Raw genomic sequence first — 13,242 nt, forward strand, 5'->3', positions numbered from 1 at the left:
TACTCAGATGCAACTCTGGCCCTTCCAGCCCATCCCAGACTCATTGCTGAAGCTGTATCAAAAGGGCAGGCCAGCATCAGAGAAATGCCCCCTCCAGAATGCTCCCAGACCCACTTTCACATGCAGAATGTCCAGGTCACCATTGAATTCTGGCCTCTTTGTTAAGCCCAGTCACTGCCTGCCCTATGGAGAGATGATCAAATGCAGCCTGGCAGGGTTGATTGAACTGAGATTGCAGAGAGAGAGACAGACAGATGGATGCAGCTTTTGCCAGAAAAGCAACTGAGAAAGGAATGTAGGCAGCTTATTGCAAACACACACTGCACATGGAATTAGCGCCTTTGGGGCTTTCAAAGCTGTCAAGTCTTTTGCTGCCTTACAGGCAGACATCACACAGCTACAGCAGCATTTACTTACACACTTGGCATAATAAGTTTAAAATGCCCAAAAGCATTAGTCATCTTCTCCCCCCTCTCCCCTTTACAAATTGGCCTGTCTGGGGCCAAGCACCCTTTATGTTTTTTATAACATGAATTTAGTCACTCAACAATGAAGCAAATGGCAATAGAACAGAGCGTGGAAGCTAACAGCTGGAGCGGAACTAGAAACCACTGAGACAGTAAGAGGATTGAGGATTCACAAAAATGCTTCCTCTTGGCTGGGGAGTGAGGGGGCTATTTAGCATATGTGTAAGAGAGAAGTCAAGAGATTTCAGATTGCCATATCCTTCCACCTCTTTTTCCTCCAAATTCTAGTGTCTTCCCTCTCCAAAGAGGGCCATGGCCTGTTGATCAGAGCAGGCAACTACAATACAAGAGTCTTGGCTCTGGGAGAGAATGTCTGGTGATCCCAGCAAAGGACTCAAAATGTGACTGGCTCTCTGGTGGCACAACACTGTGGCACACCAAGCTATTTTTTCCGCGCCGCCAAAGCTTTCTCACATCTATCATTTGATTGTACACATTTGGAACAGTCCTATCATCTTACATTTATTTCTGGAAGCTCAGCAATTATAAACGTGACACACTGGGCCATGATGTTTCCAGCCAGTACCTTGCATTTATTTAAAATGCTGTATCGGATGGAAATGGATATAGCCAACACAGTGAGACCATGCACAGCATGCTAGTAACAGCACTGGGATAGGATGGGACATTCACTAGGTTGGTGTCATCTCCCCCAAATAGTATTTGGGACGGCTAGCTACCGGGGCACAGAGCAGGAATCAGGAGGTAGGATAAGGCTGGTTAAAATGGTAGATGCCAAACTGCTGCAGGAAGAGATTGACTTTGGATCACAATATCGACACACACATATGGGAACAGCCCATACTATAAATAAGTAACACACAGCAATGGGGGGGAGGGGAGAAGTGCGAAGTAGGTCTTTCCCAGGCATCAAGTTGTAGCGAGAGTAGATCACCACAAGTTCTGTATATCTGTAACCTATATACACAGACAATGCCATCTCAGCAACAGCTTAGATGCCCCTCTGTAGTACAGCCCACACCACAGGCCAGTAATTCTCTTCAGCTGCTCGGGACTAGTTTTAAGTGCAGATTATTTGATGCCACGTTTGCCTGTAGATGCTGCATAGTGAGATGTTCCAAGCTTCCAGGGCTCTCGGGGACAGTGGTTTAGGGAGCCAGGCTTCCCTTTTGGCCTGTCCACAGCTCTCGGAGCTCCACTTTACAGCCAAGGTCTCTCAAGGCAGCTTTGGCTATGTCGTCACAATCCTGGTGCACCGCACGAGCCTCCACAATCAAGTTCTCAGCTCCCATCTCCAGGATAGCCTGAGAGAAGTCCCGGTTCCGGGAGACCAGGTTCCGGATCAGCATGCAGGCTTGTTTCTGAGGAGAGAGGGAGAGGAGAACAGTTAATGCCTCATGGAGGCAGCATGGGGAGGAGCATAAGGCCACCCAGAAGGGAATCACGCACAGCAAGGCTGGGCTTAGTCTAGTGCTCCCTTCCTATTTGAGGGATTCCAACGTGCTTTGCATGAGTTGGCTCCTGGCTGGGTAGCAGCCACAGATACAGAAGTGGCAGCCACTTTGCATTCAGGTCACAGATTAAAACCTGCTTTGGTAGGAAAACTGGCCAGCTGCCCAAGGGTCATCCCTGACTGCCTCCTTCACCACCCCTAGGATCTTTCACTGCCTCTTTGGCAGACTCAAGAGATAGGCACAGGGGGCTGACCACACGGTTAAATCCTGTTTGAACAAATCCTTCCATTAGCACACAGGACCCAAACATCCCCAAGTGACCTCCTAACTCTAGATCAGCCACCCTCAAACAAGGAACACAGAGCATGAGATGGGGAGCTAGGCCCAGGAGCACATTTCCACCAGAGACGTTAGCTCATTGATTGCCACATGGGCAAGGACATCAGACAAGGAGGAAAACAATCAGCCTTCCACTCTGGTTCCTGAATTCACTGAGTGCTGGGAATACTTTTGGAACGTGAGAACTCATTGTCAAGGGATGTTGTGAAGGACAAAAATATAACTAGGTTTGCTCTAGGTGTCCCCAAACCTCTGATTGCTAGAACTGGGGAGGGGAAGGCAGGTGGATCTCTTCAAATTGTCCTGTTCTGTACACTCCCCCTGAGGATCTAGGACTGGCCACTGTCAGAGACAGGATACTGGACTGGATAGACCATTGGTGTGAGGGTTTTATGAGGGTTTAACAAGCTCTAGTGCACAAAGATTTTAAATAAAACATTTTTAAATGATGTAAAATATTTAGTAAAGCTGCAGAGCAGGTACAGGATTCTACAGGGTTTAGGGAACGAAACGGGGGCTGATTTTTTCCTGTGAAAGGGTCTCACTTAGTCTTGGGGGACAGGAAGTTTGCCTTTCCTGTGACCAATTTGAGCAGTACTGGCAGACTGGAAGGAATGTAACCCCATCCTCCCTCCACCCAGCCATTTTTTCCTTAAAGGTCACAAAGATTCAGTAAAGCCGGGTATGAAGCGGGAAATGCAAGAGGCCTCCTAATGGGCACAGAACCACCATCCACGGGGCTGGGCTCAGGGCTATATTTATGCAGGCAGGAAGAGGTGTTAGTGACAGGTACAGCTTGAAGAATGCAAACTGCAGAGCAAGGTCTTTGGGACTGAACACAATCAAAAGGACAATTTCCAGTCCGAATCTGGCATCAAGCAGCTCAGACAGACAGATGCCTCTGAAAGAACTATAGAACACTGCTCCACCCGCAACTTCTTCATTATCTTCACCACACAGCTGCAAACTCCGTACAGATGTTGGGTGAAAGACAAAGAAACCCAGCGAGGTCGGGAACCCTATGGTACTGAATTAGTAATAAAGAGCTCCTGCACAGGTACCTGCACAGCCACTTCTCTTGGATGCACCTTCATGGCCTGAAGAGCCACCAAGGCCCCTCCGCCTTCCATAATGACTTTACAGTTCTCTGGCTTGCGCAAGGCCAGCATGCTCAAGGCTGCACAGCCCTGCTCACAGATCTGCGGGACCAAGAGGAAGAAAACTGCAACCACAAAAAAGGCAGCATCCCCATGAAGCCTCCCTACCCCCAGTTCATTCCACCAGGGAGAAAGGAGGCTAGTCTCCCACTGAACCAGCACACCAACTCCCAGGGCAATTACACAGCGAGTCTGGTGCTGGTGTGAGACATCAGTTTGATGGGCCTAGAGAACGACAGCCTCTGTTCATCACAGAACAGGTACAGTGTGGCCAGCAGCCAGGCAAACACCCCCTTCTGACACCTTACGGGCTGCTACCTCTGTTGTCCACAGAGACCTCAACTTTGCCAATACAAGAGGCAACCGGAGAAAAACATGGGGCGGTTTGATGGTAACATTTGCTGCCTGGTAACTAGTCTGGTGTATTCCTTTGACATAGAGACCATCAGAGAAGAATGATTTTCAGGGATGGCTGGATCTGAACTATTGACTGAGATGTGTAAAGCTCAGGATCCAGTTTCCAATCCCCTGGGCCATCTGGTCCAGCACAATAAATGTACTAGTACGGTAGAAAATGGATAACTGTTTGGATGTCATACAAACACTTGCAAAGTACACATTTAACCTATCTAGAAGACAGGAGCGTTCAAGGGGTTAATGCATGCCTTGCTACACTGTCCATGCTGGGAGCAGAATTCTACTCACTACGACTGCAGCTAGCACAGTTCTGCTCCCAGCATCAGCAGGGCATTGTTCCAAGTCAGAAGTAGTTACATGGGTTGAGAGTAACACTGCCTGGGGTGGAAACACAGGTGAGCACCGTTAATGCTGTTATCAGAATGAAATAATGGGCCAAAAATCAGACCTCCAAACCCAGACAGACACAGAACTCCAAAGCACAGGGAGTCCCCAGCACACATACTGGTGTATACCTGAGGGCTGGCAAGATGATGGCTCATAGCCAGCACAATGAGGTCTGTTCCTCCAGTGTTGACTATGGCGTCTTTCACATCATCGTTCCCTGCAATGGCCCACATGGCGCTCAGCACCTGCTTCACCAGCTCCTGCACTCAACAACGAAGAGAACAAAGAGAAACAAAACCCACCAGATCCCATGTAAGCAAGGCAAAATGGATCACAGCCACTCAGTCTGAAAGGCAGCACCCTCCACCTCACTCCCAGCCCTGAGACTCGAACTCAGAACCCCAGGCAGGACCAATGAGGGGTCAAAGACTCTACCTGAATAGCAACATTTTCCTCAGGACTCCCAGCCCCTCACATCCCAGATGCCGTTTTCCATTGGCCCCAGGCAGAATGGCCAAGTTGCCCTGTTCAGAGTATCTGGGATTTTCAAAGAACCCTAAGACAATTAGATATCCAAATCCATAGAAATTCAGTGGAATTTGGGCACCTAACTCCCTAGAAAAATCAGAGATACTATGTAGAGGATAGCCAATGTTCCAGCTTTCCTGAGAACTAGGAAGGCTCTATTCCGAGATCAGGAAGGCTTTATAGAACAGAGGCTAGAGCAGGGGTGCTGGGTTCTGATCTTGGCTCTCCCTCCAACTCAGCACATGCAATCTTGGATTGCGTGCCAGAATGTAGAAGGTGGTAAGTGGGCATCAGCAGTGCCATTTGTGTGGTAAGAGCCCAAGGGCAGAGGTTACCAAAGCCTAATGCGCGTTCATGTTTGGAAAGTGCACTGAAGATGAAAAGCACCATGTTACGTACTAGGCCATGTTACCCCAACCCCCACCCATAAATACCTTCTCTTCCAGGAAAGCATCCCACTCACTGAAGAGGGTCAGTACCTGATGGTCAATGCAGTCAGCCAGCAGGGCCACCATGAAATTCAAGCCTCCAAGGTCCACAATCTCTTGACAGAACTCGTTCCGGACGGACAGGCGAGCCAAGGTGGCACAAAGCTCACGGAGAACGCTGGAGTCGTCTGTGAACGCTGCAGGAGGAGGAAAACAAGGGAAGAAAATAAATAGGAGCTGGGGAGGAGGAGCTGGCAGAATCAGTTTCACATGGGTTTTAGAAGAAGGATCAAACATGAACTGGTAGGTTTCAGTCCAGTTCTTAGTGGGGTAGGAGTCCCTGTTCCAAAACTCGCCATCATAACAGACACTGACTGAGACTCAAAAGACGCAGACTATGAATTGAATGAACCATGGAGCTTAACCTCTCTTTTGACTCACAGGCCTTTTCAGGCCCAGGGAGAGGCACACTGGCAGGATGTCATGTGTGGAATAAATTTACACTACAATTGCCTGAGTTGTTAACTGCTCTCTAGCCAGGTGACTGTTAGCTCTGAAAATTGAAATCCTGACCCTTCAGCTGCCTTTGGAGCAATTACCATACTCTGCCCTTCTGCAGTACCTTTCAGAGGATCTGAAAGCATTTTAGCAGCAGCAAACTTCAAAACCCTCCCGGGAGGAGAGCAAGTTGTTACCACCATTTTATAAAGGGGTAAACTGAGGCCCAGAGAGATTAAGTAATTTGCTTAAGATCACACACAGCGAGCTGGCGGTAGATCTGGAAAGAGAATGCAGAGTCCTGACTCCCAGTCCTCTGCTCTGACCACTAAGCAACCACATAAAGAACTAAAAATTAAACTTGGGGTTAAGCAGCATGATTTTGGGGTAGGAGAGCACAGAGGGAGTGAGATAAGAACCAGAAGTCAAAGGGTTAATACTACCTTTGGCAGCCTCTATGAGGATCTTTAAACCGTTGTTTTCTGATACAATCATCTTGGCGTGATCATGGGCATGGCCAAAGGGCACACGGATGTCATCATCAAATGTCATGACCCTGAGCGCTGAGGAGGCCTCCCGGATCACCCCGGCACAGTCGCCATGCCGGACAATGGCACCCGTCAGCAATGGCAGGATGCCACCTTTCACTAGTTCCTGGCGGTTCTGCTCATGTTTCAGACAGGCGTGTCGGATGCATCGGATCCCAGCTAGAGTCATTTCAGTGTCATCTGCATTCTCCTTCAGCGTTTGCAGCAACAGCTCTTGGCCAACAGAATCGAGCAGGTCTGGCTGCCCATCCATGAGGGCAGACAAAGCATGCAGGGCCTTGAGCATGGCACTTCTGTCTCCTGAGGCCAGCTTGCAGGCAGACAGCACCACAGGACAGGCACCTTTCTGCCCAGCCAAGTAGCGGGCACCCAACTGTTCTCTGCATTGCTCACTGAAGCGCACTAGATGCTCACCGACCTCACTAAGTGCAGAGTCAGCGATGGATTTCCTGAGTGAGTCTAATGTCTAAGGAAGGAAAATGGGGGTTAATGTTCTCCCTACCAACTGATCTCATGCGGGGGGGGGGAACTGGATCATCACATCTGCATATTAATAATCATTTCTCCCCTTAAATTTAAGCAAATTTGGCACGATGAGAAACACTAGACAGCCCAAGAGATAGACATTAGTCTTTCAGCACACAATGGGGTAGGGATGTAAAATACTAAATGGTTAACCCCATTAGTCTTTCAGCACACAATGGGGTAGGGATGTAAATACTAAATGGTTAACCGTAAGCATTAGACTTACCAGTTAACCAACCCTAACCGTTAACCCCCAGCCCCAGCCCAGCCCGCTGACCCCACCCCGGCCCGAGCCGCCCAACTCCTCTTCCTTTAATCGTTTAACAGACTAAGACAATTTTAGTCATTTAAACAATTAACATTTTTAACAGATATTTACATCCCTACAAGGGGTCAGAGGTAGCCTAGCACTGCTCTTCCCCTGCAGCATGCCTCACTCCTGAGCTGCAGGAACCACCTCTAGGGATGAAAGGGGAATTTAGTCCCCACGGCCCTTTCAGCTCTTGGCCTCTCTGCAGTGTCTGCCTGAAAAGTGCCTCTTCTACTAGTGATTTTTGTAAAGTGGACGAACTTCCCACTAACTTATTTCTCAGGCCAATAAACAGGCACCAGTAAATAAGAACATAAGAGCTGCCATACCGAGTCCGAATATGGTCCATCTTGCCCACTATCCTGTCTCTGACAGTGGCCAGTACCAGAGCTTCAGGGGAGTGTTTAGAACAGGGCAGTTGTGGAGCGATCCACCTGTTATCCTCTTCTGGCAGTCAGATGCGTAGGGTCTCCCCGAGCACGGGGTTGCATCCCTGGCTATTTGGCTAATAGCCATTAATGGACCTATCCTCCATGAACGTAACCAGTTTCTTTTTTGAACCCCATTTATACTTTGGCCACCACAACATCCATGGCAAGAAGTTATATTCACAACAATTTGTGCGTTGTGTGAAAAAGTATTTCCTCTTCTTTGTTTTAAACCTGCTGCCTACTAATTTCTTTGGGCGAGCCCTGGTTTTTGTATTGTGAGAGAGGGCAAACAACACTTCTCTGCTCACTTTATTTTTCACACCATTCATGAATTTAGAGCTCCATCCTCCCCCCAGTCATTTCTTTTCTAAGATGAGCAACCCTAATCTTTTTAGTCTCTCCTCTCATGGAAACCATTCCCTCCCCTTGAACGTCTTTGTTGCAATTCTCTGAATCTTTTCCAGTTCCACTATATCATTTTTGAGATGGGGAGACAAGAACTAGACAATATTCAAGGTGTGGGTGCACCATTGATTTATACGGGGCATTATGATACTTTGTCTTATTTTTTACCCTGTCCTAAAGGTTTCTAACATACTGTAGCTGTTTTTTTTTTGTTTGTTTGTTTGTTTGTTTTTAAAACTACTGATGTCCACTGAGTGGAAGTTTTCAGAGGACTATCCGTGATGACTCCAAGATCTCTTTCTTGGAAAGCCACAGCTAATTTAGAACCCATCATTGTATATGTTTAGTTGGGATTATTTTTTCCAAAGTGCATTACTTTTCATTTATCAACACTGAATTTCATCTGCCATTTTGTTGCCCAGTTTTGCAGTAATAACGGTAACCCGGTAACCCCTCACAATCTGCTTTGGATTTAACTATCTTGAATAGTCTGCAAACTTTGCCACTTCACAGTTCACTCCCTTTTCCAGATCATTTATGAATATGTTGAACAACACAGCTCCTTGAGGGACCCCACTATTCACTATACCTCTTGGCAAAGTTATACTCACTGCTGACCTAGGGCTAGATTGGAACCGAAGAGGAGAGGGGAAAGGCTCCACATCATATTATCAATCCTCAGACTGGCCAGTGATCCCATTTATGTTATTCATGCCCTTTTCAGAACATCTATAGAGGTTTCATGTCAGGCTGACCCTTCCTTCTGGTCAAGAGGGAGCTGCCTGAAAGCTACTCAAAGCACTTCTTGCTCCTGCTGGCCAGGAAATATTATTTTGCACTTACATAGCGCCTTCCATCTGAAGTGCTTCAAGAGCTAACCTGACATATATAGCCCCATTTTACAAGTGAGGAAGCATTAAAGCACAGTGAGGTTAGCCCTTCCTCGGGGCTCATAGAGAGTCAGTGGCAGAGTTAGAAGTGGAAGCCAGAGCTCACGATTCCCAACCCCTTACTCGAACCACTAGATCACACAGCTTGTTGAAAAATTACAATTAACATTTCCTACCTGCAAAATTTCATGTTTTTGCTCTTGGCCATTTTCAGAGGTGGGTTTCCGTGAAGCTTTTACAATAGTACTCAGATCAACACCTAAAAGGCAAGAGAGAAGTAAGGAGGCAGGGGTCCAGGAACTCTGGTGAAAACTATAAAGAACATTAGGCTGATGTCTTTTTTACTGAGGGTTAACTTAAACAGGCATGGATTATTAGGATGTTTTGTACATCCTTTGGAAGGGATACAAAACCAAAGTCTTGACCATTTGTGATCAGAAAATACCGTTTTTTGTTTTTGTTTTTTTTTTTTTTTTAAAAGCAAAGGGCAACTCAGGATAAATTCCAGCTTGGAAAAAGTTAATTCTGCCTCTCTAAATTCCCTCCTGCCGTTTCAGCTCGAGCAGTTTTTCCTACCATGACCACTCCTTAAAAATGGGGTTTGTTATTGTAAACAACATCGCAACCCATCTCAGAAGAGGTTGCATTTTAGAGACAGGCAACTGACCCTTACATGAAGATTCTCTGAAGAACTTTGGGATCTTTCAGACTGAAGTGCCATAGGAAAAAGAACAAAATAGTTTAGAGAAGTGCTTCCCTTTATTAGCAGTCAGTTTCCAGAAAGAACTGAGCACATATTTTGGGATTCTTTAACACCTATAACTGGCTTATATGAGAACTAAATTGGCATTTCTAACACACACCCAAAAGCTCAGCAGACCTCTGATTTTTAATATATTGAAAGCATTTTAATTACATATCTGTCATATCCTATTGCTTCAGAGTGAGAGGAATTTGCAATACCCTGAGATTCAAATTGCTGGACAGCTTCTTTCACAGCCTCATCTGGATCCATTTCAAATTCCGTGATGTTTTCTTGCACCACATCATCAAATGTTTCCTGTGTGATCCATTTGGATGCCATTTTATTTGGTTATTAAACAGGGACTGAATGGCTTCTTGACCTGTCATCAGGAAACCACAGAATTAGACTTGCTCCAAAACATTATGAAGTTTTTGACAGCGAGAAACAAAAATATTACCCTACTCTCTGTCAAAAGGAAAGCACAGAACACAGAATCAGAGAAGTGTAGGACTGGAAGGGATCTCAAAAAGTTATCTAGTTCAGTCCCCGGCACTTAAGGCAGGACTAAATAATAACTAGACCATTCCTGACAGGTGTTTGTCTTACCTGTTCTTAAAAACATCCAGCAACAGAGATTCCACAAGCTCGCTAGGCAATACGTCCCTGTGTTTAACTAACTTGACAGTTAGGAAGTTTTTCCTAATGTCCAGCCTAAACCTCCTGTGCTCTGATGAAGATGGCTAAGGGGACTATGAATAGGATGTAGAGCCCGTCTTCAATTGTATAGGTCTTCAATTCAAATCTGACCCAAGTTGGTAATGACCAGAAGGTATTACTAGCTGACACCAATTCAGTGGCTATGGTTGAAGGGAGTTTGAGGTTTTCATTCCAGGTCCCAATGGAATGGCCACAAAGCAAACCATCATATTTGGAGCCAATTGAGGCCCCTTTGTTGGCAGTCTCAACCGAGGCCAAGTTTATTAATTGACCATGGAGACTGAACTCCCATCTCTCTGTTAGAGGGAACTCTTCATGCTCAAGAGCAAGGCATACTGTCAGAGAGAAGCATGGAGAAGCTTAATTTGCTGCTGCCTATTCTGCATCTATTGCAGAGAAACACAAAGGATTTCAGTCACCAGTGGTTCTCAATCTGGAGCCAGCCCTAATCTTCCTTTACCAGCCTGCCAATCCTGGTATCACCCCAACAATTCATGATTTGTTCTGTGTTTTTTTTTTTTTTTTAAAAAAAAAGGCCACCATCAACTTGAAAGCTAATTAATTAAAAAAATATTTAAAGTACAATTCAGGACTGGGAGCCAGGACTTCCTACACTCTATTTCTCACTCAGCTCCTGAAGCCTCCCAGCAATCTGTGCGGTTTTACAATCATATAATCCCCATTTTTTCAAACATATTTTCCCTCCTGTTGCTGTGTGAAAACCTCATGGAAACAACTGGGGAAACTGACTATACCTAAAAAGACTGCGCAGAAAGCACCATTAAAAGTTCAAGACAGAGAGAAAAGATCTCTCTCTTTTCCTTTATCTCTTTTAGTTACGCTGAACTTGGACGTAACACTGATGGATCAAATTCATGAGTTAAAAATGGACAGTGTCAATTTACAAAAATTAAGCATTAAAAAAAACAGAAGCAAAGAAGATAACTGACTTGATCAAAGCCAGAAAGGTTCTGTATGCAATACCTCTGATTCAGAGCCCAAGAGTGTCTTTTTTTTCTTTTAAAGTAAGTATTGTGGCAACGTTTGTGTAGTTTAACATTCCATAAAATATTTTTAATTTGATTCAGACACAGAGTCAGAAAGAAAAGGAGTACTTGTGGCACCTTAGAGACTAACAAATTTATTAGAGCATAAGCTTTCGTGAGCTACAGCTCACTTCATCGGAACTTGAGGGGCCCTGGTTCTCAGTCCTGTATTTTAGCCATTTCACCATGGCACCAGATCCCAGCAGTTACAACATTATATATTTTAAACATTTGCAGTGAAACATGTCTGTCTTGTCGATTGTATGCTCTCTAGAGCAGGGACCAGGTTTTCCTCTATGTTTTGTATAGTTTCCATTACACCGTGGCACTCAATAGATAAAAGAGTAATCTCCAAAGAGAAGCTGTGCTTTTATAATTTATTATTTAAAATTCAATTAAAAAAAAAGAGAGAGAGAGAAATTAAAAGCCACAAGACTTGGAACAAGGGGTCTTTGTTCCTGACTACAGATGCGAAGGTTCCTATGGCACTGACGTCACTGCAGCCCTACCTGCTCACAGCTCTGAACAGAAACTGCTGAGTTAGGGCAATAGCGATTTTGCCAGGGTGCGCTGGTGAGACAGTCATGGGAGAAAGCGTGGACCGCATGATGATATGACACAGCATTCAGAGTACCTGCCTGGGCAGATATTTATATCATCAAAAAGGCAGGTGCATCCACCAGGATGCAAAGGATGGTCGTGGAGAACTGCGATAAACCAGTACTTGTCATTCCCCAGGGTGTGTCCCGGGACTGGTATTGTAGCCACTAAGAGCAGGTACACTCCCCTTTTATCCTTAGTTTAAATATAAGCCTCTGTGCTAGGCTCCAGCTTCCCTACCTGGGTCGCCACCATCTATCTGGCCCTGTAGCTTGGGATGGATGGGAAGGGGGTGTTGGCTAAAATGCAACTCGGCTGGTCGGTAATGACGGGCAGCTCACAGCCTTGCACAGGAGAGGATGCCCCCCGGGGGCGGGGGGGCAGCTTGAATGGAAGCAGGAGAAGAGCCAGGCCCATGGGGAGAGATTAGAAAGAACAGGAGCCAGCCTAGGGGCGCACGGGGGGACAGAGGGGCCCGCCAGGGCTGTGCGCCAGGCAAAGGACGCTGGGCTGGGGCTTGTGGGGGGGTGACACCCCCTGGGGGAGCTACCCCGGGGAGGAGGGGGGATCCCCCATGGAGGGGGGACCACTGGCCTGGGTCCCCTGCTGAAGCCCATCTCAGTCCCTTTCCCCCTCACCTCTGGGCCTCGCTGCTTGCCGTAGCTGGTTCCACCCAGGTCAACAAAGAACGAGAGACGCTCTGAGACCGCGGCTACCGGACTGACCCAGCTCGGCCACCATACGCCCCCCGGCAGCGCAGACAACCGCCCCACACTGTCCCCGGCCCGGCTCGGCACCACCGACCTCAGAGTACGCATGCGCACCACTTCAGCGTGAAGAAACCTCCCCCCATCCCACACTGCACAAAAAGAGCACGGAGGCTGCGGACTGTGCAGACGGCCGAAAGGGAGATCAGTGCGCGTGCGCGTGCGCCACACACTCACGCGCGTTCTTCCACCGTTAAAACGGATCGGTATTGCGCACGCGTAGAGCCGTCGGGCGCGTGCCTATTCTCTTCCGTGCTCTCCAGCGCATGCGCAGTGCGCGACCGTTCTGCCCAACCAGGCGCCCTGTGGAGAAAAGTCGGAACTTGGACGAGCGGATCGGAGCGGGTGGAGAAATCGCTGCTGCCGGGCTTTGGCGAGCCGCCGTCCGCCCCGCCCCGGGGGTGAGAGGCTGCGCGAGCTCTTAGTCAGTCCCGTCACCTCGGCTACCCGTGTTGGGGGCGTTTCCTGGGGTTTCAAATTTTAAAATTTTAAATCAAAAATAAAATTACCCGCAACCTCCGAAATTCGTATCGGGGAGGGGGAGTGATTGCGCATGCGTAGG

The 13,242-nt window shown here is 47.2% G+C and overlaps 1 protein-coding gene across 7 annotated transcripts; it reads right to left on the reverse strand.

Annotated features, from left to right (window-relative positions):
* Positions 1-202: 202 nt before the first annotated feature.
* Positions 203-13,232, reverse strand: ARMC6 (armadillo repeat containing 6). Of its 7 annotated transcripts, none has more exons than XM_043502792.1 (9): positions 12,552-12,892; positions 11,823-11,947; positions 9,769-9,929; positions 8,982-9,064; positions 6,140-6,710; positions 5,250-5,395; positions 4,371-4,502; positions 3,343-3,480; positions 203-1,849 (listed from the first exon to the last, which is right to left on the reverse strand). In XM_043502792.1, exons 3-9 carry the CDS (start codon positions 9,887-9,889, stop codon positions 1,637-1,639), a joined length of 1,404 nt encoding a protein of 467 aa, XP_043358727.1. In that variant the 5' UTR covers positions 9,890-9,929; positions 11,823-11,947; positions 12,552-12,892; the 3' UTR covers positions 203-1,636. The 7 variants fall into 7 exon arrangements, with proteins under 7 accessions (XP_043358727.1, XP_038239540.1, XP_043358729.1 ...); XM_038383612.2 differs by having other exon boundaries at positions 11,823-11,951; positions 12,552-12,844; XM_043502794.1 differs by having other exon boundaries at positions 9,769-9,932; positions 11,838-11,951; positions 12,552-12,711.
* Positions 13,233-13,242: the final 10 nt, after the last annotated feature.

Source organism: Dermochelys coriacea, chromosome 25 (assembly GCF_009764565.3).
Source record: "Dermochelys coriacea isolate rDerCor1 chromosome 25, rDerCor1.pri.v4, whole genome shotgun sequence".
NCBI lineage: Eukaryota > Metazoa > Chordata > Testudines > Dermochelyidae > Dermochelys > Dermochelys coriacea.

Excerpts from the sequence above, each read along its gene's own strand:
- ARMC6 (XM_038383611.2), bottom strand. The coding sequence starts at position 9,889 with ATGGCATCCAAATGGATCACACAGGAAACATTTGATGATGTGGTGCAA. Across the intron at positions 4,503-5,249 it reads CTGACTGCATTGACCATCAG|GAGCTGGTGAAGCAGGTGCT; the intron begins GTACTGACCCTC and ends TGTTGAGTGCAG. Across the intron at positions 3,481-4,370 it reads ATCATCTTGCCAGCCCTCAG|ATCTGTGAGCAGGGCTGTGC; the intron begins GTATACACCAGT and ends TTGGTCCCGCAG.